The sequence below is a fragment of the Lagenorhynchus albirostris genome, chromosome 1 (genome assembly GCF_949774975.1).
Source record: "Lagenorhynchus albirostris chromosome 1, mLagAlb1.1, whole genome shotgun sequence".
NCBI classification, from domain to species: domain Eukaryota; kingdom Metazoa; phylum Chordata; class Mammalia; order Artiodactyla; family Delphinidae; genus Lagenorhynchus; species Lagenorhynchus albirostris.
In genome coordinates, this window is record NC_083095.1 from 77265142 (window position 1) to 77287938 (window position 22797).

The 22797-nt window shown below is 43.8% G+C and overlaps 2 protein-coding genes across 2 annotated transcripts in view; one reads left to right on the forward strand and one right to left on the reverse strand.

Annotated features, from left to right (window-relative positions):
- The window catches only part of AVEN (apoptosis and caspase activation inhibitor), a 193093-nt gene extending 191140 nt beyond the window's left edge, over positions 1-1953 (forward strand). The window contains exons 5-6 of the mRNA XM_060146934.1: positions 275-635; positions 1450-1953. Coding sequence (XP_060002917.1) covers positions 275-635; positions 1450-1565 — 477 coding nt within the window. The 3' untranslated portion in view covers positions 1566-1953. The remainder of the gene's footprint in view (positions 1-274; positions 636-1449) is intronic.
- Positions 1954-2082: 129 nt separating this feature from the next.
- RYR3 (ryanodine receptor 3) overlaps positions 2083-22797 on the reverse strand; it is a 563044-nt gene continuing 542329 nt past the window's right edge. Inside the window, 12 exon segments of the mRNA XM_060146948.1 lie at positions 2083-3077; positions 3959-4010; positions 5038-5138; positions 5547-5611; positions 7455-7611; positions 8923-9057; positions 13735-13881; positions 14151-14211; positions 14637-14764; positions 15246-15288; positions 19105-19235; positions 22360-22560. Coding sequence (XP_060002931.1) covers positions 2982-3077; positions 3959-4010; positions 5038-5138; positions 5547-5611; positions 7455-7611; positions 8923-9057; positions 13735-13881; positions 14151-14211; positions 14637-14764; positions 15246-15288; positions 19105-19235; positions 22360-22560 — 1317 coding nt within the window. The 3' untranslated portion in view covers positions 2083-2981.

The window sequence follows — 22797 nt, forward strand, 5'->3', positions numbered from 1 at the left end:
TCTCAGGCTGGTGACAGGAGTGCACAGCCCTTTTGATTTCAGCTCTGAGCAGGTTGGCACATGGCTGAGGTGGGCACGGTAGGGAGGTCTCCCACACTTACCCCTGCAGCAGTAAGAGGGGTGCTGGCAGGACCTGGATGGAGACACTTTGTGACCTTCCTGTCTGAATTGAGTTTCCTACTCCACAAAGTCTGATGGCTTCCTTTGCTTTAATTTCTGCTTAAGCAAATACGGCAGGACTCACATTAACTCAAATACTGTGCTTCTCTTTCAGACTGCCCTTCCTTTAGAGCTTCCTCAGGTGAAACCAAAGAGAAATAATGATGGCAAGGGACTAGGGATGCAGTTAAAGGGGCCCTTGGGGCCTGGAGGAAAGGGGTCCATCTCTGAGTTGAAATCTGCTGCCGCTGGCTGCCCCATGTACCTGGGTAAAGACAGCCTAGGACTGGGCCCTTCCAAGAGTTCTCAGAACCCTGCTTCCCCACTGCAGTCGGCAGCAGACGATTTGGAAGAAGAACTAGATCTGCTGCTTAATTTAGATGCGTCTGTAAAAGAGAGCGGTGACATCTTAGCAGACCAGACAGCTCAGGACCTGGAATCTGAGAAAGATGAGGAGGTGGCCCAAGAAGAAACAGGTATGGTTTTCATTTTATTCCCCATCCATCTTCTCGATTCTGGTGTTTTTCTGAGAATAGCTTCACCTCTGTCACATCCCTACACATCTTCATCAGTGTCTGACATCGATCTGGCCTTGTCCACCGACATCTATTTCTGTGCTCACGTCTCTGCTTCCCCCTGAGCTGACCTTTCTGACAACATTGCTCTCACTCGATATTACTGGGCTTCCAAAGCTGCTACCTGCCTGATTGCAATCTTAAACCCGGGGCTGCAAATTGAACTCGTGCTGTAAAAGGCATTTCGATACCCGTGGCCTCAGCTGTGCAGCAGCAGACCTTTTAATCGACTGTCTGAACAGGCCTGTTGATCAGCGCTTTGTGCTTCTTGCTTGCTATTTCGATCTTGGTTGTTTTTTTTTTTTTTTTTTTTTTTTTTACAAAAGAAGACTTCCTCATTTGTGCATGTTCTGTTAGATGGCGGGCCATCTGACAGGGAGAGGCCTAGTGACTGCCCCGTCCATACACTGCATTCAGGACCCTTTAATGGCTTTAGTTTCCAGGAAACTAAGCTGTTAGTCTTTAAAAAAAAAAACTAGTGAACTGTGAAATTCATCATCCAAATAAATAGAAGAGCAAATCTCTACTCCATTTATGAATTGGTTTAGGTATGACTGGATCTTCTTAGGGAGCAGGAAAATAATAGAACGTTTCCCCTTATCGTGAGCAGAGTCAGAATGTGGCTGATTTCCAGCACGGCTCAAACCCCAGGGAAGCGTTAACCCTCGGTTCTGGCACTAACGTGAAGTTGTTAATGTTGCTTTTATTTTTTTAGATCCTGCAAAACCGTCTGCGTTGGAAGGAAAGAACGTGGCATCTGAGCAACCAAGTATATCCAGAAATGTTACTGAGGAAGAGCTTGAAGATTGGTTGGACAGCATGATTTCCTAAACTCGATGAAAGAAAAAAAGAGAGAGAGAAAGAAAGTGAAAAGTGCCTGAAGCCGATTTTGGTTGCCTTGTAAGGGAAGGCGGGCCCAAGGCTGTCCTTCCAGAACAGCTGGTTTACAAGCACAGCCCGAGCCCGTGTGGCCATCACGCTTAGCAGTAGACGCCTACCTCCCCCATGTTCAACAAATCCGAAACGAGACAGTAAGAGGCTCGCTGCATTTGTTCTCTGGCTTAGTAACTGAGTAGACTTCTTAAGGGCAGGAGATGTTACGGCCCTTGTGTCCAGTTTCTTCCTCTCAGTTTTTACAGCATAGCGGGTGCTGCTGATGAAGAGAGCTAAGCAAACCAGGCATGCATTTGGCCAAAATAAACAAACGCTGGTTTGTGGATTTTTTTTTTCTTCCTTTCTTTCTTGTGCGGGGAGCCGTGGGCTGTTTGTTAGTCTCCTGTCCCTTTTCCCAGCACCACAGGGTGGTTGTAAATCATCCAGAAAGGGGGCGTTACAAGAGGCCAAACCGTGAGTTGGTGATTATGACTTTATTGCAGTGGGCACTTCATTTTATTTAAGGAGATTCACCTAAACAGAGCAGCTCCACTACTTACAAGGGAGACCATAAAGCGTTACTCTATTTGGCGTAAGATTGAGATTTTTTTCTGAATTTTCAGTACAGTACTTTTTTTCTCTGATAACAGCAGTTGACAAGCTGTTACTGGAAAAAAAAAAATCATATGAATAACCTTTGAGTGCAGTTTCATAAAGTAAGACAGAAGATCCACACAACTAATTAATGGAACTGTCCGTCTCGAACATAAATGTAAAAAACTTGCATAGCTATATCTAAAGAGGTTTTGTAAGGCACTTACTCGATACTTCAGTGTCGACAAAGTGGCGGTTTGTTTGTTTGTTTCTATTTCTTTAACTGCTTAAAGCTTTTCAAGCTGATTCTGGATACATTCACTAGCAAGTACCATGGGAGAAATTAGACTGCAGTTTTAAAATGACTTTTTTGTAGCTCAGACCGTGAGTCACTAGTGGAGTACCATCATGTGGAATTCAAGTGTTTAAAATTCCAGGTATTGTGCCTCCCAAACTTCCTGCTTCTCTAGCCCTTCCCTCAGTGGTACCATCCCAACGACCTAGTTAGAACTGAGAAACCTGAAGGCTTTCAACTAGAGCTTCCTTGAAGCTGGGCCGTACTCTTTTTTTCTTTCAACATTTTTGACAGGTTATCTCGCACAGTGTACGTCCATTAGATACAAAAAGCCAAATCAATTCCAAAATACCACAGATGTGTAACAAACACTTCCTTGTAAGGGAGGCATTTTAGGAAATGTCACTTTTCAAATGTGTTGCAGAACTGTTAAGAGAAGGATTTTATTGACCGTCCAGAATGGTGGAGGCTTCTTTCATTCCCATTTATCCAAGCTGATCTTCGTACTGTTTCCGGAAGCAGTCACCAGCAGGGAAGAAATCCCAACACCTTTCTTGGTACATCTTCCAGACATAAGATTCCTGAAATAACGGGAACAAAGGAGACTTCTTTATAAACCACAGTAAGCTGGAACCCAATTTATTTTCCCTCTCTATGTCTCCCTTTGGGAATACTGATGTGGATAAATGTGAGGCCCAGCTGGTACGTTCTTTCTTGCACTGTTCCCAGCTCAGGCTGTTTTGGGAGCAAGAAGTTTCTCCCTTCTTTTCTCCCTTCTTCTGACCGCCCCCCCACCAAAACAAACAAACAAAAACCCCACAGTGAGACCAACTCGATGATCGCCACTAAAAATACTTAAAGATTTAGCAGAGGGTTGACTCCATGCCATTTGTAACTGGTAGAAGGCAGAATATACGAATCCAATGACGTTTGAGTATTTGGTAAGCTACCTTTTCCTCCCCTATTCTCTGGCTTTACACTTCTTTTTCATACTTAGTCACAGAACCCCTCTGACACATACTTTCACGCACCCTGTCACACCCACACCTCCGCATCCCTGTGTCACCCACACAGGAGGTCGTTATCTCTCTTAGGCTGTCGTCTCACCATTTTGCTCCGACTCTCCTGCTCTTTGTCGGAGCCACCCACTCAGCTTTGCATTGTCTTTTTCTCTGTAACGTTCTCCCCACCTCCAGCTATTCTGCCCTGAAGCAGCAACTATAAGGATTTAGAAAATGTCAGTGTTTGCTGGGAAGGATAACCAAGGGGGCCTTTTGGAACAGGTGGGAGTTGCCTTAGAATTTTGGCTTCTCAAGTCACAAAGAGATGGTGGAACAATGCAGGAAGCAGTGGGAAAACGCACAGAAGAGACAAATGGGGGTCACCTCTCTATTTCAGATATCCTGTGCTCTACTGAGGCTTGACGTAGAAAGGGGAAGCTCTATCTTAAGGTGTTTCTCACCTGACCTGTGTGCTCTGTTTCATCTTTATTAATCAAATACATCAGGAAGAACCTGGAACGAGGAACAAAGGTTTAACAACTGAGAAAAAGACAATATTAGATTCTTTGGTTAGAAAACCAAAGTCAAGTGAGCTGGAGAGAGGATTAAATACATTGTTCAGCATCATGCTGACTCCTATACCTTTCAGAATAGGGGAAACGTGGCATGACAACATACGCCATCATCTTCTAATAATAATACACATTTATCTCAAAATTAGCCTTTTTGTGAGGAGAGGTCCTTAAACCTTGAGCTAAGATCACTTGTGAGGAAGAATTTTGGCTACCATTTTATTGTTTTTTAAAAAAGTCCTAAGGTAAACAATAAAATGGTAACCAAAACTCTTACCATATAACTCTTAGTAGGCCAATTTATCATCTTATAAGAATAGAGAATTGAAATTTTGTGTGTCTCAAAGATACGTTATGGAAAAGTAAAAATATTTACTCTCACTCAGTTGCCCTGGAATTCAGCAGCACGCAGGTGACGGGCCGCCTTGACGAGAGCAAATATGAATTGGTTGAGAGGAAGGCCTGACTGGAGGGGGTTCAAAGGAGAGTGGGACGACAGAGATTGGAGACCCCGAACATGCACACTTTTCCAGTTTTGCTGGAAGGGAAGGAAGAAGCAGGGCAACAGCTGGAAGGAAAAGTGGGGTCACAGCCTTTTTTCTTTGTTTAGGATTAAAAAATATTATATGGTGATAGGAAAAATTCAGCAGAGAGGAAACTTGCTGGAGTTAATATGACCTTGATTGAGAAGGGATGGGATCTAATTAATTCCAGGTTGAGGGGCTGACATTTGCTTGGAGCAGAAACAGTCTGCAGCGCACACCTGTCAATCAGAACGGGGAGGGGCAGGGCATATGGACAAAGACACGGGCTCATGGGGACTCCTGCAAGCTCTTTCCTAATTGCCTCTACTTTCCGGAGACCAAGGAGGAAAAGGCATTGGCAGAGCGTGAACTACATGACGTAACTGTATTTTACTCACTGTTCCTGGCCCTGCCCCATCACCTTTGCTGGCCAAGGATACTCACAAGTAGTTGGCTAAGTTGTGCTCTTGTAAGGTGTGTGTTTCAAAACCATGAGGGGTCGTGTCAAAGTAGTCATTGCCGATCCCACAGATGAAACATTTCGTCTAAGAAGAATAACAGGGAGAAAAGGCATGAGTAGGCGTGACATTGCAGGCAGGTAGCAAAAGGGTGAGGATCTCTGCTTGAATTGAGAGACACTAAAATATTTCTGTCTTTCATGCTTTAGGCTGTTAGTCGTCTTCTCCAGAGTGTCACATACCTAGCTTCTACCTAGTGGAGGGTACTTGCTCCTTCCTAAGCCTGGGGCCTGGCGGAGGCAGCAGGTGGGGGTGGGGGTGGTGGTAGGGCACAGAGCAGGTAGATGGGCCCAGAGAAGAGGACAGGCTTGGAAAACAATCATGGTTGGTAATTTTGCCTAGGGCTGGCCCTAAATAAGAGTAGAACCTACTGTTTAAAAAAATCCATGTGCTGTGAGATAACGGAAATCAAGTTGGGATTTAGTAGAACGGTACCTCCATATCCTCTCGTACTTGTTCCTGCTGGTCTCTCAGCTCCCCAAAAGCATCAATAATAAGACCTGGAATTTTAAATACAAAGACAAACAAAACACTTCAAATAACCTGTTTAGTCAGGGCAGAGGAATGATAGATGGAATGGCAGAGGCTATTTTGTTCTGTTAAAAAAAAAATGTGGAATATTACTCAGCCATAAAAAGAAACAAAATTGAGTTATTTGTAGTGAGGTGGATGGACCTAGAGTCTGTCATACAGAGTGAAGTAAGTCAGAAAGAGAAAAACAACTACCATATGCTAACACATATATATGGAATTTAAGAAAAAAAAATGTCATGAAGAACCTAGGGGTAAGATGGGAATAAAGACACAGACCTACTAGAGAATGGACTTGAGGATATGGGGAGGGGGAAGGGTAAGCTGTGACAAAGTGAGAGAGAGGCATGGACATATATACACTACCAAACGTAAAATAGATAGTGGGAAACAATCGCACAGCACAGGGAGATCAGCTCGGTGCTTTGTGACCACCTAGAGGGATGGGATAGGGAGGGTGGGAGGGAGGGAGGGAGACGCGAGAGATATGGCAACATATGTATATGTATAACTGATTCACTTTGTTATAAAGCAGAAACTGACACACCATTGTAAAGCAATTATACTCCAATAAAGATGTTAAAGAAATGAATTATAAAGCTGAATGATACAATTAAATCAAAATTAGGAAAAACACTTGTGTTTTCAAATGCTGAGTCCCGGCTAATGCTTTCTCATGGTTCCTCTTACAGCGCCTCTCAGCAGTATTTGACGCTAACTATTCACTCCTCCTGGACTCTCTTCTTGTCCTTCCTTCCTTGTCCTACTGTTTTGCTTGGCTGTTCCCTTTCTGTCTTCCTTATCGGCTCTTCCTCTTCTAGTCCCTGAGGCACTGATATGTATCATCAGGGCTCCTCCTCAGTTTCTTTGCTTTTCCTTCTGGGAAGTCTCTATGCCTACATCTTTGACCACCACCACCAATGGATCCCATTTCTTTGATTTTTGTATTCATTAATATTTGTCTTGTGTGTCCTTATTGAATGTAATATTTCTATCCTATTCCATTCCTGACTTGTCTCTTGAAAGACCCATTACAGTTAACTGCTTATTAGCCCTCAACGCCTGCACGATGTCTCATAGGTACCTCAACTTGGCATGACTCAAACTAAATTCATCACCCTCTTTCTCTAATTCCTGACAAGCTACTGACCAAAATACCACTACCTCTACCCCGCAAGGAAGGAAAACACATGTCACACTCTCACAGATCCTCTTTCTGCTGCTTCCCACCCCATTGCGTGGGAGGAAAATGATCAGGGCAGGAATCATGAGGATGTGGGGCAACACTAGCCAATGGAGATATTTAGGAAGCGGAATGAGACAGAAATGATCAACTTAGAGTGGGTAATGAAGGAGTGGGCGAGGGGAGTCCTCTGTAAGGATGCTCAAGTGTCCTGTATCAGTGCCTGGGTGTATGTTTGCCTTTATGTATGGTAGACGTTCAAGAGATGTCTGTTGGGGCTTCCCTGGTGGCGCAGTGGTTGAGAGTCCGCCTGCTGATGCAGGGGACGCGGGTTCGTGCCCCGGTCCGGGAAGATTCCACATGCTGTGGAGCGGCTGGGCCCGTGAGCCATGGCCGCTGGGCCTGCGCGTCTGGAGCCTGTGCTCCGCAGCGGGAGAGGCCACAGCAGTGAGAGCCCCATGTACCACACACACACACACACACACACACACAAAAGAGAGATGTCTGTTGAATTAACAGGTAAGCGAATGCATAAACCTCTTTACATAAAACAGTTAAGTCAGGTGCAGAAAGGCAAAGAGAATCAGATTGACTGAGCCCCATGCAGATGACATAACTGGCAAGCATACCTTGGATGATGGCCAGCAGGATGACAATGACGAAGAAGAAGAATGTAATGTCAAAGACGATGCGGTACATTTCATACGGGTCCCCAGCGGGGTCTTCAATTTCATCGCCAATGCCACCTCCAGCTCTCACTCCCACGTACATGTGGAACAGGTAACACTAGAGAAGAAAAATGATGGCGATTCAGGTAAAAGGTGCAGAGTTTTGTTTGTTTTTACAGAGATGGTCAGATCATTCATGTAACAAGATCAAAACATGACAGCCCTGAGGCAGGAGAAGGGTACTCTTCACAATAACACATTCATGCTGCTAACTCTGTCCTCTCCACCCTCTGGTTAGGTTGGTGTCTATAAAGATGGAAAGTGCTGTTCCACGTAGCCTTTAAAAGGTGTTTTTTGCTCTTTTCTTAAAAACAGTTTTGAACTCCTTGACACACACGTGAGAATTCACTCTAGGTGTGTATAAGTTAAAAGAACTTTCTGCCCTGATGAGGATGGCCTATGCCGGATACGAGTTTTCTCTCACTTAAGTTTCAAGTGCCAGCCTGGACTTGGGGCCGGGCTACAGCCTCCGGGAAGAGGCCTCCCCTACTTGGCATCCTCCGCGCACCCGGGAGGGCGGGGCTCCCCGCAGAATCTCCTCCCAAGTGCCCGTGTGCTCCAGGTAGGCTCCTGGGCCAGGGCTCACGGAGCAGGCTGCCCTCTGTCTCTCCCCCTGACTGGCAGTGATGGCTTTGGGATGGGAGTGTGGAGGCAGTCTTATGGCTGGTAGATCAAAAGCCAGTGGCAGCACGGAGCCCACGCTGGTCATACGGTTGCTCTTGTGCCTGTAGTGTTGCTGTCTCATGGGCTGCTTGCCCCAAGAAAACTCACGCAGAGTTTTTAGCCAAAAAGCATATCTATTTTCTGGAGAAACGATCACAGGCGGGGGCAGGGGGGCAGTGTACTGTCACCTGTCTCTGATACACACATTCTTTTCCTGAAATCTGGTCACGATAAGTGTCTAGAGATGCTACTGCAGCTGTGCTGGCTCACCCTGCGCTGTGCCCTTCTATGCACGCAGGAGCCCCAGCCCCGCCCTGACCCAGTCCTGCTGCTGTGACATTTTTCAGACGACATGGCTGTTCTGAAACAAGCCCCACTGGCTTGCTGAAATAAACGGAGCACCAGATTCATGGGACTTTGCTCTTAGCTCTCAGAGGCAAAGAATCAGAGTTTGACTTCCGTGAGATACAGACACAGGTAACTCACGTCTTCGCCACACACAGATGTGGATGGGTGGTGATCCGCTTAGCTGTGTGTTTCTCCTTCCGCCTGGGCCCCGACAGGTGGTCTATTCCATCACTCCTGTCTTCCCAGGACCCACCTCCCTTTCGGATGAGACATCAGTGTTCTACTCTCATCTCTGTCCTGCTCTGCCCACAGCCCTTCTGTCCCAGCCACGCCAGGTGACCCTACAGGGAATTCTCACCGTCATCATGTCATCACACTTCATGTCGGGCTCATCGTCGTCTTCACTTTTGTTGTAGAACTTGCGGAAGAAGTTGAACGCCACCACGGTGTAGAGGTAAACCACCACGGCCAGGAGACCAACAGTCAGGACCAACTGGCAGCGGAAAGAGAGAGAGGGGGGAAGAGGAGGTGGGTCTTCTCCACCTTGAAAGGTTGGTGGGAGACTCCAAGAAAACAGAGGAAAGGGGAAAGATGAGGGGTCTGGAACGAAGGCTGTCATACAGCAGGTGCCGAAGGAAAGCAAGATCACAGAGAGAAACAGGCCTTATTGGGAGAAAAGAGTAATGATGGACTGTTATGGAACAAACTGTGTTCCCCCGGAATTCATATGTTGAAGCCCTAACCCCCAGTACCTCTGAAGGTGACTGCACTTGGAGATAGAGCCTTTAAAGAGGTGATTTAATTAAAATGAGGCCGTGAGGGTGGGCCCTGCTTCAATCTGACTGGTGTTCCTACAAGAGGAGGAGGTTAGGACTCAGAAGGAGAGATACCAGGTAGCCGTACGCATCGAAGGATAATCAAGTGAAAAAGCAGCAAGAGGCAGCCAGCTGCACGCCAGGCTACCCACACCTTGATCTTGGACTTCCAGCCTCCAGAACTGTGAGGAAGTCAATGTCTATTGTCTAAGCCCCCAGTGTTCAGTATTTTGTTATGGCAGCCCGGGCAGACTAACAGCTGGGGTACCGCACGGGGCGCATATAAACTACACAGGGATTTAAGGATGAGAATAGTGACGGTGCTCTGAGGATGGTTACTTTGTTTTTTCACAGAGATAGCAGTGACCCAAGGCTTCAAGATGTCGCTTTCACTCTAACGCTGCTTTTATTTATTTGCTTATTTATTTAATTGAAGTAGAGTTGATTTACAATATTGTGTTAGTTTCAGGTGTACAGCATAGTGATTCAGTTATACATATACATGTATCCTTTTTCAAATTCTTTTCCCACTTAGGTTGTTAAAAAATATTGAGTATAATTCCCTGTGCTCTATACAGTAGGTCCTTGTCGTTTACCTATTTTATATATAGTAGTGTGTATATGTTAATCCCAAACTCCTAATTTATTCCTCCCTACCCCGCTTTGGTAACCATAAATTCTAATGCTGCTTCTAAAGAAACTACAAGAAATTAATATAACATTGTAAATCAGCTATACTTCAATAAAAATTTTAAAACATATATATATACATATATGTATAACTGAGTCACTTTTCAGTCAGAAGAAATCAACACACATTGTAAATCAACTATACTTCAATAAAATTTTTTAAAAATTAAAAAAAAAAGAAACTACAGATTCCTTGGGCTCATGGGTATCCCTACATCACAATATTTCATAACTAACGATGAACTGGATAATTGTCACAGCTTTGAAGTTACTATAAGAATTATAAGTGAGCAAAGTGACATTTTTCATAATGAAGAAACCTGCCTTGGACCTTTGCCAGGGACATAGGGCCTGTTTGTTTCTCGGCTTTCAGAGGCACAATAAATGAGGACTACGCAGGACCTGCTCATCGGGCCTATACCAGGGACTAGGTGCTGGGCTGGAGCTGTGAAGATCAACAACATAAAATCTTTCTTTGCCCTCAAGCTGCTACACAAAAGGGAGTGGGCATGATAAGTACCAGAACAGACATATTCAGCAGCTTCTTGAACAAAGAATTTAGTGATTTGAACCTTGGATAGCAGACCTCACGGAAAGCAGCCGGTTTCCAAAAAGAGAAAGAATGTGGGCTTTGCACCAAGGAACAAAAATGGGCTTGAATCTAAGTTCTGCCACTTAGCAGCTGTGTGCTCTTGGGTGAAATACTTAGCCTCTCTGAGCCTCAGTGCTCTTCTCTCTCAAGTGAGTGTAACACTTACCTTATAGGGTGGTTGTGAGCCTATTGCAATACCCGGCATATGGCACAAACTGGGCACATTTTTGTTTTAACAATCTTGCCAGAGTTTAGTCGGCAAGCCCATATAAGACATTCATTGTTTAATAAATGCTGGAGAGGGCGTGGAGAAAAGGGAACCCTCCTACACTGTTGGTGGGACTGTAAATTGATAGAGCCACTATGGAGAACAGTATGGAGGTTCCTTAAAAAACTAAAAACAGAATTACCATATGACCCAGCAATCCCACTCCTAGGTATGTACCCTGAGAAAACCATAATTCAAAAAGATACACGCACCCCAATATGCAGCACTATTTACAATAGCAAGGACATGGAAGCAACCTAAATGTCCATCAACAGAGGAATGGGTAAAGAAGATGTGGTACATATATATACAATGGAATATTACTCGGCCATAAAAAAGAACAAAATAATGCCATTTGCAGCAACATGGATGGACCTAGAGACTGTCATACTAAGTGAAGTAAGTCAGACACAGAAAGACGAATATCGTATGATATTGCGCGTATGTGGAATCTAAAACAATGGGTATAAATGAACTTATTTACAAAACAGAAGTAGAGTCACAGATGTAGAAAACAAACTTATGCTAACCAGGGATAAGGGGGTGAGGGATAAATTGGGATATTGGGATTGACATATATACACTCCTATATATAAAACAGATAACTAATAAGAACTTACTGTATGGCACAGGGAACTCTACTCAATACTCTCTAAAGGCCTAAATGGGAAAAGAATCTAAAAAAGAGTGGATATATGTATATGTATAACTGATTCAATTTGCTGTACACCTGAAACTAACACAACATTGTAACTCAACTATACTCCAATAAAAATTGTTTTTTAATTAAAAGAAATTCATTGTTTAAACTTTTCATTTAAGGTACAGTTTTGTATAACGCCGTTAAACCAAATCAATAAAATCTGAACTTTCTATATCTGAGTAAAGGGGAAGAAAAGAATTCTAAAAGAACAAGTTGTAGAACTGGCATTCCATAAATCCCGTTTTGGGAAATGCCACCTTTATAGGGTAAAACTTCCCAAGACACACATGGAAAAATAATACACAATGCCCTTTCTCCCAGGAACCTACAAGGAAGTATTTACCACTCTCTAAGCAAACATCTATATCACAGGTTCTGTTATTACCTCCCCAAACTTCAGCTTCTTGTATGTGGCAGCAAATTTCCATCTCTAGCTTTCCTCCCTTCTTTTTAGTGTCAACTGAGAAACCGGCACCACTACCAGAAGCCTAGAGAAATAAACCATCGTAATACCTGATGATCTAGCACCCTTTCATTTTAGAACAATTAAAGGTTAATCTGACTTTTTTTCTGGTTGGAATTTTTTTTTTAAGGTGTACAATGTGATGATTTAATATATGCATACATTATAAAATGATCACCATGATCAAGTTAATTAACATATCCATCACCTCACACAGTTACCGCATGTGTGTGTGTGTGTGTGTGTGTGTGTGTGTGTGTTTGCTGAGAACATTTAAGATCTACTCTCTTAGCAAATTTCAAGCATACAATACAGCATTTTTAACTATAACCACCATGCTTTACATTAGATCCCCGGAACTAATTTATTTAATAACTGAAAGTTTGTACTCTTTGACCAATGCTCCCCATTTCCCCCAACACACCCAGCTCCTGGTAACTACTGCTCTACTCTCTGGTTCTAGAAGTTTGCCCTTTTTATGATTCCCCATATAAGTGACACCATACAGTATTTATCTTTCTGTGTCTGGCTTATTTCTCTTAGCATAATGCCCTCTAGGCTCATCTATATTGTTGCAAAAGGCAGAATTTCCTCTTTGTAAATGGTTGAATGATATTCTACTGTATGTTCACAACAAATTTTGTTTATCCATTCATCCACTGATGGACACAGGTTGTTTCCATATCTTGGCTATTGGGAATAATGCTGCTATGAACATGGGAATATAGATATCTCTCTGAGATACTGATTTCGTCTCCTTCAGATATATATACCCAGAAGTGCAACTGCTGGATCATGTGGCAGTTCTATACTTAATTTTTTGAGGAACTGCCATACTGTCTCCCCTAATGGCTGTACCAAGCTGGGTACATATTAACTCCTTCCTTTTCTCCCTTCTCCTGTAGAGATTTAGAGATGTGAGGGAACATGTCTGATTCGTGGATTTGCACTTAATGAGGAATAAAATGCTAGGGAGTTTGAATTTGTTCACAGGAGGAGCCATTAGAGGACTTTAATCGAGGGATTGACCCTGACAATTCTGTAGAAGACAGACTAGATATTGATGAGACTGGATGTAGAGCAATGACTGGATGTAGAGCAATGACTAGATAGGTATATATAGAAATTGCACACATACATGTATATAACATATATAGCTCTATATGTCTACCTATGTACACATATAGCTGTATATATGTGTATATATGTATAGATCTATATATATCTAAGTCATTGGTCTTTTTTTTATTTTGGCTGCGTTGGGTCTTCGTGGCTGCACGCGAGCCTTCTCTAGCTGATGCAAGCGGGGGCTACTTTTGGTTGCGATGCATGGGCTTCTCATTGCGGTGGCTTCTCTTGTTGCAGAGCACGGGCTCTAGGTGCGTGGGCCTCGGGAGTTGTGGCACGTGGACCCAGCAGCTGTGGCTCGCGGGCTCCAGAGCTGAGGCTCAGTAGTTGTGGCACACGGGCTTAGCTGCTCCGCGGCATGTGGGATCCTCCCTGGCCAGGGCTCGAACCTGTGTCCCCTGAGTTGGCAGGAGGGTTCTCAACGACTGCGCCACCAGGGAAGCCCACTGGTTATGTTCTTTCCTAACCATATCTAGGTCCCTCCTGTTCTGCAGCAGTATAAACCCCATACCTGTTTGCCATTGTGAGTGACAGATGACAGAATGGTCCTCAGAGTCTTGAAGCCCATCGCGATATCCAGCAGATGAGCAGCGAAGAAGAAGTTGTTGTAGTGGCCCAGGACTGACATGGTCGTGTACCAGGCGAGGTAGAGAAAGGACTGTGGAAATGGAAGAAATTGAGCAGCTTTTCAGGCATTCAGGGGACTGAGGTGCTTTGAGCTGGCCCAAGAATTGCCAAGTCAAGCCCCATCTGCCTCATACTACTGCACAAGAGAGGAGTGTCCCCCCAGCACCCTAGGGCCCTCTGTCTTCGCCCAGCACTCCCTGCGTCTTCCTGAGCTGCCTCCATAGCTTGTTTCTTTGTGGCATCTAATGACATCCCTGGACCTGGGGCACAGAATTTTGCTTTCCCAGATGCCATACTTACATTGTCCGTAAAAACAACTCCCAGCTTCCAGATATGGTACTTCATGTCGATGGAACTTAGCCTAAAGGGGAACAAATCATTTCAAAACTTAAAAATGTCAAGATTTAGTTAAGTGTTTAATAAGGGAAAAAATGAATTTTTTTCTCTCGGGTTTAATAACCTAAATACAGCTCTGAGGTTTATCAAGTTGTATGTGTTCACCATGAGAATGAGAGTGGCTGAATCACACACCCTGAAATTTTAATTAGTCTTTCTCTTTCAGCTCTATCAGGCATAAAGGCTGATAAGTCTTTCAATTTTTTTTAAAGCAGTGCTCTCCCCCCCCCCCGCCCGTATTTTAGAACCTAGAAGAAACACTTAGGCGAGACCAGAGTCTAAGACAGCGAAGACATGACTGTGAGCTTTCCCTGTAGCACAGGGAAGAGGACTGGAAAGATAAAGGGTCTAGTCAGCCAGACTGTGGGATTTAACTCCTAAGCTCTGTACCATGACACCAGGGAGGCTGCCTCTGCTTTGGTCTCTTCTACTGGGCTAAAGTCGAGGGCATTTTTGTCCAACCCCAGGAGTTCAGCAATGCGTTCTGCTCCGTAGAGATCTCCATACTTGTTGATCACCTAAAGCAGAGAGGAGGACAGGGTGAGCTCAGGCCGTGCAGCACCACCAATGTTTTCTCCAGCCCCAGTGCCGTCAGAGCTGTGTTATGCTCTGGGCTCTTCCAAGGGGTTGATAAAGACATGAGTCAAAATGCAAAAGGAAAATAAAGAGAAAAAAATAACCTCCAGAGAAAACAAATGATACAGACAATTAAGTGAAAACTGCTTTTCTAGCTATCATTTAGCAGGAGAGAAAAAACCTAGTATGTAGAAAACAGTGATTTTGTTAAGCTGATTAAGGCAGATGAGTATAGGAACTAAGCCCCAAACCTACATGCGTTCATATAAAACCCCTTCCGTGGCTTACTCTTCTCGAGATGCCATCATAAAAGCACCATTACATTTATTCATGTTCGTATATGGAGAATTTAAAAAAACAATTTACATTTCTTTGGAGGTCATGGAATTTACTCCCCCTGCCCCGCCCCCCAACAAGGCATACCTTTCTCTTTACAAACTTGTCCCAGTAGTTATTAGGAAAAGATCTGAAGAAGAAAACGAAACAGGGAGATTCTTAACATCAAGGCAAGCACATCAAGAAACTTTGCAGTTTGTCTGGACCTGTGATCTTTTGGGGTTTTGTCCTGCTCATTGAAGAATTCAAGACTTGATTGAAGTTCAGAGTCACCGCAGGTCTGATTTCTGGTTTCACTGCTTTGCGGTGAGTTCTGAAACACTTGGAAAGCTCCTTTGCATTTTCTACTTCAAAATTATGGTTAAGAGCCAGGAATCGTGATGACAGACTAGCTAGAGGCAGGGATATGTGTCTTGAGCTCAGTGTAACTAGAAACCAAACCCTGCAGGAAACACATGCATTCAACCTTCCTTCACTGAGTGCCCACTTTATGGCAGTAACTGGGGTAGGTGCTGGGGACACGGTGGTGGGAGGTGTAGACAAGGTCCCTAACTATGAAGTTTCCAGTCTGGAAATCACCGTGAGTTAATTTACGTGGGGGTTTTCTTAATGGAGCGCTCTTCTACTCTGTTCTCCATTCCTGCATAACTCCTGTGGGGTGTGCTTTTTTTTTTAAGATTGTTTTGGGATGTGGACCGTTTTTAAAGCTTTACTGAATTTGTTACAACATGGCTCCTGTTTTGCTTTTCTGGCCCCGAGGCGTGTGGGATCTTAGTTCCCCCGACCAGGGATCGCACACGCACCCCCTGTACTGGAAGGCGAAGTCAATAACCACTGGACCGCCAGCGAAGTCCCCAGCAGTCTTGGTCTTAAACATCCAAATGCCACTTAAAAACAAAGCAAACTGCTAATAGATTTTATCTACGGGGGATGGAAGTAATTATTTTGACCTCCTTCTTTGTCCATTATTCTGCTACTTGATCTTTTTCATGAATGGTATTTAGAATCCAAAAAGTGGAAAATTCCACAAGTGATCCTGCAGGGCCAGTGACTAAAGGCTCTGGTCAAGACCCTTTCACAGATGTGATCTTACTTTGATCTGAATATTCTTGGCTCCTGACCAGGTATGTAAGCTCCTTCAAGGTCGAAGCCATAATTCCACTTGGTAATATTCCTTTAAGTGTGGGGTAGGCCAAGAACCTTCAGAAGGGAAATGCATAAATAAGTGACAGATCTATATATGAAGGGTCAAGAAAAACAACATAAGCTGCTCACCTCTTGGAAACTAGCAGACTGCACAATGAGATGCTATTACACACCTACCAGATGAGCAAAGTTATCTGAGGATAACAAGTGCTGACAAGGAGGCAGAGAAGCAGGAATGCTCACAGGGTGCTGGTTTAATGTAAATGGGGGCAAACATTTGCATATCCTACTATTCAGCAAGTTCGTCTCCTGCTACCTACTCCAGAGAAACTCTTTTATTTGTGCACCAGGTATAAAAATACTCCTTACAGCACTGTTTCCAACAGACACTAGTGGGAAACAGTTGAAATAGCCACGGTCAGGAAAATGGATAAATGCACAATAATATACTCCTAATGGAAAATGCTACAGTTTTGAAAATGACCAACTCGGGCCACACATATCAACGTATTCAACTGATGAGTTCTTGAAGAGGGTGCTGAACAGAAGATTCAAACGACAGTACAATGCATATAGTATAACTCCATGGATATGAAGCTCAAAACTAGTTAAGATGAAACCATGTATCTAGGGACACATACCTAAGTGGTAACACTATAAACTAAGGCAAAAGAATGGATAGCACTGAAGTCAGGAGGGTGGTTAGCTCGGGTCTGGGGAGGATCCGGGCCAGAGAGGATAACGTCTGGGACCTCAAAGTTTTCAGCGATGTTCCAGTTTTAAAGCTTTGTAGTTCATTTTATTACTGTACTTTAAAATATACGTTTTTATGTTTTCTTCTATATGTGTATTTAACAATACAAAAATAAAATTAAAATGAAAGCTCTCCATGACATATAGTTAGCTCAAAAAAGAGCAGGTTACAAAGCACTACATGCACAATGATGCCATTATCGTGAAGGAATAACAGAAGTTCATTGATCTAAATGTTTTAAAACAGCTGTTTTTCTTATACACGCGTTTCCCTATTCACGGGCATTTCAGCCACTTCAAATAAATGTCAGCAACTGTCCTTGTTAAAACAGTTTAGTGTTCTTGTCTCATTACCTCCTTAGGATAAACTTCTAGAAACTGAACTGCGTTCTTCCTGGGACTTTTAGGCTATATCATCTTGTGCCACAGACACAAGCGTTACTGATAATTACAGAAAGCTTACCAAGGAATGAGATTATGTGATATTCAAACTTTCTATACTATAATAACAAAGGGTCAGAAATAAGTCTTAGTAGTTTCCCTTATTCTTCCTTAAAAGTGAGGAGATTGGCAGTGACCTGCAGGCCTAAACAAGCTTTTGATTTGCCTGCTCACACCTATTTTTCCCTAGGAGAGGAGGCTTCCCTTTCTCGGGACCATTAAAAAAAGCTCAGCGGTGCCTGTGTAGAGCTGCCTCTCTCAATTTGCCTAACCACCTTTGAATAGTAGAATTTTCTTCCTGCAGGGGTCAGGGTTGTCGTTTCTAGATGTGCATATTTTATTGGCACAGCCGAGAGACTCAACAGTCATCTTTGTTCACATATTCAGCCCTATTTCTTGACTTTTCTTTCATCCCATTAATTTATCTTGCAACTCTCATTTCCCTGTTGTGAATACACCGGCGTTAGAGCATCACCTTTGCTCATGGTGATGGTCATTATTTTCCTAAATTTTTATTGTGGTAAAATATACATAACTTAAAATGTACAATCTTAATCATTTGGCCATAATCCCTGTGTTGTACAATATACCCTTGTAGCTTATTTTATACCTAATCGTTTATACCTCTTAATCCCTGTCCCTATATCGCCCCTTCTCCCTTCCCTCTCCCTGCTGGCAACCACTGGTTTGTTCTTGTATCAGTGAGTCTGCTGCTTTTTTGTTGCATTCTCTGTGTTGTGTTTTTAGATTCCACAGATAAGTGATATCATATGGTGTTTGTCTTTCTCTGTCCGACTTATTGGTGATGGCCATTTTTCTTTAACAGGGAAAGGGAATAACGAACAGCCATGCGCCAGGCACTGTACCAAGCATGTGACAATCCATTCATGAGGCCTCCCAGAACTGCAGGCGGTGGTATTCTCATCCCTCTATTAATGAAGAGGAAACTGAGGTTTATAAAACCTGATTCCCTCGCCCTAGGTCATAGGTGTCTACGTTATCAAGCTGACTCAGTATTCTACCTCTTTGCCTCTAGAATCAATGCTTGTCTCCACCACGTTAGCACTTGTACACGTGCCTACCTAGAAGGCAGGCTTCACCCCACGGGTCCTAACATCCCCACCCAGATGGGCCTATTTTAACTGCCCGTGGAACTGCCTATCAAATTATATTGGGAGGCGTTCTAGTACCAACCAGGCTATTTGTTTAGGGAGAAGACTTCAGAGATGGTGCTGTCACAGGGCTGCTGTGCCATCTGGGGACTCTGGAGAAGCTGATCAGTTTGATCACTGAAACCCCGGGCCAGGGAAACACTGTACGACTCGAACATGGAAAACTAGATTAAGTAGTGTTGTGCTGGACCATCTGGTCTTAATTAAAAATGCTCAGCACTTTCCGATGATATCCTCTGTCCCCCATTAAATGCATAGGGACACATATAACTGTTGGAGGCACGACAGGCTACTTTGTGAAAAGGCAGGGGAGAAAACAAGTCCCAGAAACCAAAGCAAGGCTTATATTAATCAGTCTCCAGGGCTGCTGAAGAAGGTATTATCCTATTTACAATAGAAACTCCGTTTTCTTTTTGGGGTGGGGGGAAACTTACGGTGTGTTGATTACCAAGCGATCCCATTGCCCCTTGATGTCATCTTCAGAAGGCTGTTCGGTGATATACAGGCCATCAAACTCCAGCTTCCTGGCGATTTCTTTTTCTCTTTTGAATACCACCAAAGGAACCTAGGAGTGGGAAGACACTGGTTACTCAGAGAAGGCTTTCTAATGAAAGCATCCTCTCCCACGCGTATCTCACAAATTGGCCTTCCAACTTCAGGGCAGCAAACTCTTTGTAGTGGGATTCTTAGGGTGCCTCGTTGTGGGTCCAAAGCCAAAGAAATCACTTCTCAGTCCTCTGGCTCACACACCTCCCTCTCCAAAGCTGATATGATTTGGGTCATCCTTTAAACAGCTGATAGTATTACAAACTGTGGACTTCTTGACCCGTCCTGGTGAGAAGACCGTATTTAGATGAATCACAGGGCCGAGTGACTTAGGTCTCCTAAAACACTTAGGCTGGAGGTAAACCAAGACTTAGAAAGCATAATAAACTATTCTAGAATATATTGGACAGCTGCAGAAATACGATGAAGAGTTCCAACCCCCTTCAATGGCTAGGGTCATATTCATCTCATGTCTTTGAATTCTGATTAATGAAATATGGCTTAATGGTTACAATGAGAGGATTCACTGGGCTCTGTGCATAGGCTTTCGCTATTGAAATTTTCTTCCTGACATTCCTTCCAAGAAGAGCTCCTGCCTGGCACACTTATTTGTTCCCTACCATCGTTTCCCATTCTCTTATAGTTATGACTGCTTCTAGCCTACACATGGTGGCACGGTTCTAAAGACCTATCACAAAAGCAGTACATACACAGAAAATGCTGGGAAGATAATCCACTTGCTCCAACCATCGCCAGACACACACACACTTCAGATAAGGGACAGAATGAGCAAGGTCAGAGGAGACGACTGGAATCCCAGGAAATGAGAAGGCAGAAAAGCCAGAGCTCCACTAGCCAGAAAAGCTTAGCTCAGAGAGAGCTAGGGCTTCGCATCCACCTGGGAAGCTACTGATTGCTTGGCAACATCCCTGAGACCCTGGTCTCCAAACTGTTTCTTCTAATAACTCCCTCTCAAATCTCATGATATCCGTACAACCCACGCTGCTCCTTTATTTCCAAGACAAAAAGGCAAAATTTAGATAATGGTTTGTAAAGAGTTACTGCTTACCCTTTTTCTTCCTCCCTTAATTATTTATTTTTTTATTCTTAAAATTTATTTCACTGAAGTATAGTTGATTTACAATGTTGTGTTAGTTTCTGGTATATAGCAAAGTGACTCAGTTATACATACATATACCTTCTTTTTCATATTCGTTTCTATGATGGTTTATCACAGGATATTGAATATAGTTCCTGCTTACCCTTTTTTTTAAACAAGGCAACAACACTGAGAAAATAAAAGAATCATGACAGGAAGGTGGCAAAGGCTACTAATGGACATTGCACACTGCAGAATCAGTGCCTGGTGTTGGTTCATGGATCATGTGGGAGGGGAAGCAGGGAAAGCCACCCTGACTAGTGTCTGCTGTGTGTCGCGGTGACTCTGAATTACAATAATAATATCAAGTTTTAGATCAGTACTGATCACTGGGATTTGAAGCATTCTCCGTCAATCTTTTAGGAATTTGTATTCCCTTGTAAGTACAACTTCCACATTTTTATTCCCTAGCTAGTGTTTATTTTTGTTTTCTCTAGGTTACCTGTACCCTAGCCGACAAGCTGAGCTCTAGATGGTGAACTAAGGAATAGTGGCGAACATGCTCTCATGTTTACTACGTCTGGCCCTGAGTATTTTACACATGTTAATTCATTTAAATCCTCCCTTTAGCAACTTTAGCGGTTGGTGTTATTATTATCATAGTCATTTTTTTTGCAGATGAGGAAACAGAGGAATGGCGAGGTTAAGTGGCAGAGCTGTGGGTCCAACCCCGGAGGCCAGGCTCCAGTATCCATTCTTTCATTGTTACAGTGGAGGCCTCAGGGCAGTTTAGGGCACATGGTCTCTCCAGTAGAGCAGCTGGACTTCCTAGGTGACACTGCAGTCCACTGGGGGAAGTGAGAGCCACAAGGATAGGAAAAGACTTCCTGGACTCTTCTCAGGGAAAAGGTGGCTTGGTATAGGGCCAAGGAAACTTCCTACTTAAGAGAAGTAAGAAAAAATGTACTGAGAAAAAACAATTGTGGTGTATGTAGTAGAAACAGAACTGGACTTGGAACACCTAAAACAGAATGACTGAAGATTGACAAAACTATAGCAGTGTCTGAAGATGGTCCCAGAGAACCACATCTCCTGCTATTCACGCCCTTGTGTAGCCCCCTTCACCCTCTGTGCAACACTGAATCTTGGCTGGCCCTGTGACCTGCCTGAATCAACAGAATGTGGTAGAAATGGCACCTTGCCAGTTCTGGGTCTAAGCCTTAAGAAGGTCTAGCAGCTTCCATTTGTGCTCTTTTTTGGACACCCAAGCCATCATGTGCAAGAAGTCTGGCTACCCAGCTGGAGAGAGCATGTGAAGAGACCACATGGAAAGGGAGATGCCCTGAGTCTACAAGGAGGGGGAGAGAGGCCCAGCTACCCCAACTGAGCCCAGCCCTCCAGCTGTTCCCTTGCCAACGTGCATGGGCCGTCTTGGACAGTAGCCCATCTGAGCTCCCAGCTGGTTGCTGATGTGACCACTTGTACAGGGAGCAGAGGAACCGCTCTAATGTGCCCAGGCAGACACAGAATCAGAGAGAAAATGGTTATCATTTTAAGCCATTGAGTTCTGGGGGGTGATTTGTTATGCAGCAATAGGACAACGGAAACAGTAACTCATCTCAAATAGCTAAGACCTAATAATTTCTGAAAGGTGAAAAGCATTTTTATAAAAATTTCAACATAAATTCAAAGGTGAGAAGAGCCCCTCATTACCAGCTCCATGCGTGACTTAGCCCGACGATTTGGATTCTGTGCAATGTCACGAGGGGTGGCTGAAGTGAGGCTCCTGGACCAAGGCTTCTCAAGCCAGAGTGTGAATACAGATCACCTGCGGATCATGTTCACTGCAGATTCTGATTTAAAAGGCTTAGGTAGGGGGCAAGAGTCTGCAGTTTTAACCCGCTCCTGGGTGGTGCCCAGGCTGTGGCTTCACCAACCTTAGGCTATTAGTCTAAAGTCTTAGAGAACAAAGGGCTGGCTGGGTTCAAAAATGATGCTTCTTCCCCAAGGAGTCTGATTACATTCAGAGTGGCTGGCAACTTACCTTCAGGCAGTAATAGCCCACCACGCAGACTAAAGAAATGATGGTGTGGATAACGGCCAGGGCTCGCAATGTTGGGGCCATATATCCAGTGCTCTCCTGCAGGACAAAGAATACCACTGCTTCTTCCTCTTCCTCATCATTAAAGGAATTCCACAGGTTTGCAATGTCTTCTGTCTCTTCTTCTAAAGGTTCCTCGGTGACCTGGCCCAAAACACACACTCTCTTAGAAACACCGGAAAGACCTCCGCCACTGGGCTCTCCCCACGTATTTTATACTGCTGGCATTTGCTGTGCAAATAGTAGTGATTCCGTATTACTCGATGAGGGAATGAGGTTTTTAAGTACCTTGTTCCTGGGAATCTCCAGGATCTCTAATAACTGCAAACAAAAGTTTTAAGAGACAAAACCTCTCTCTTGAAAACAAGCCAAAAATTGAAA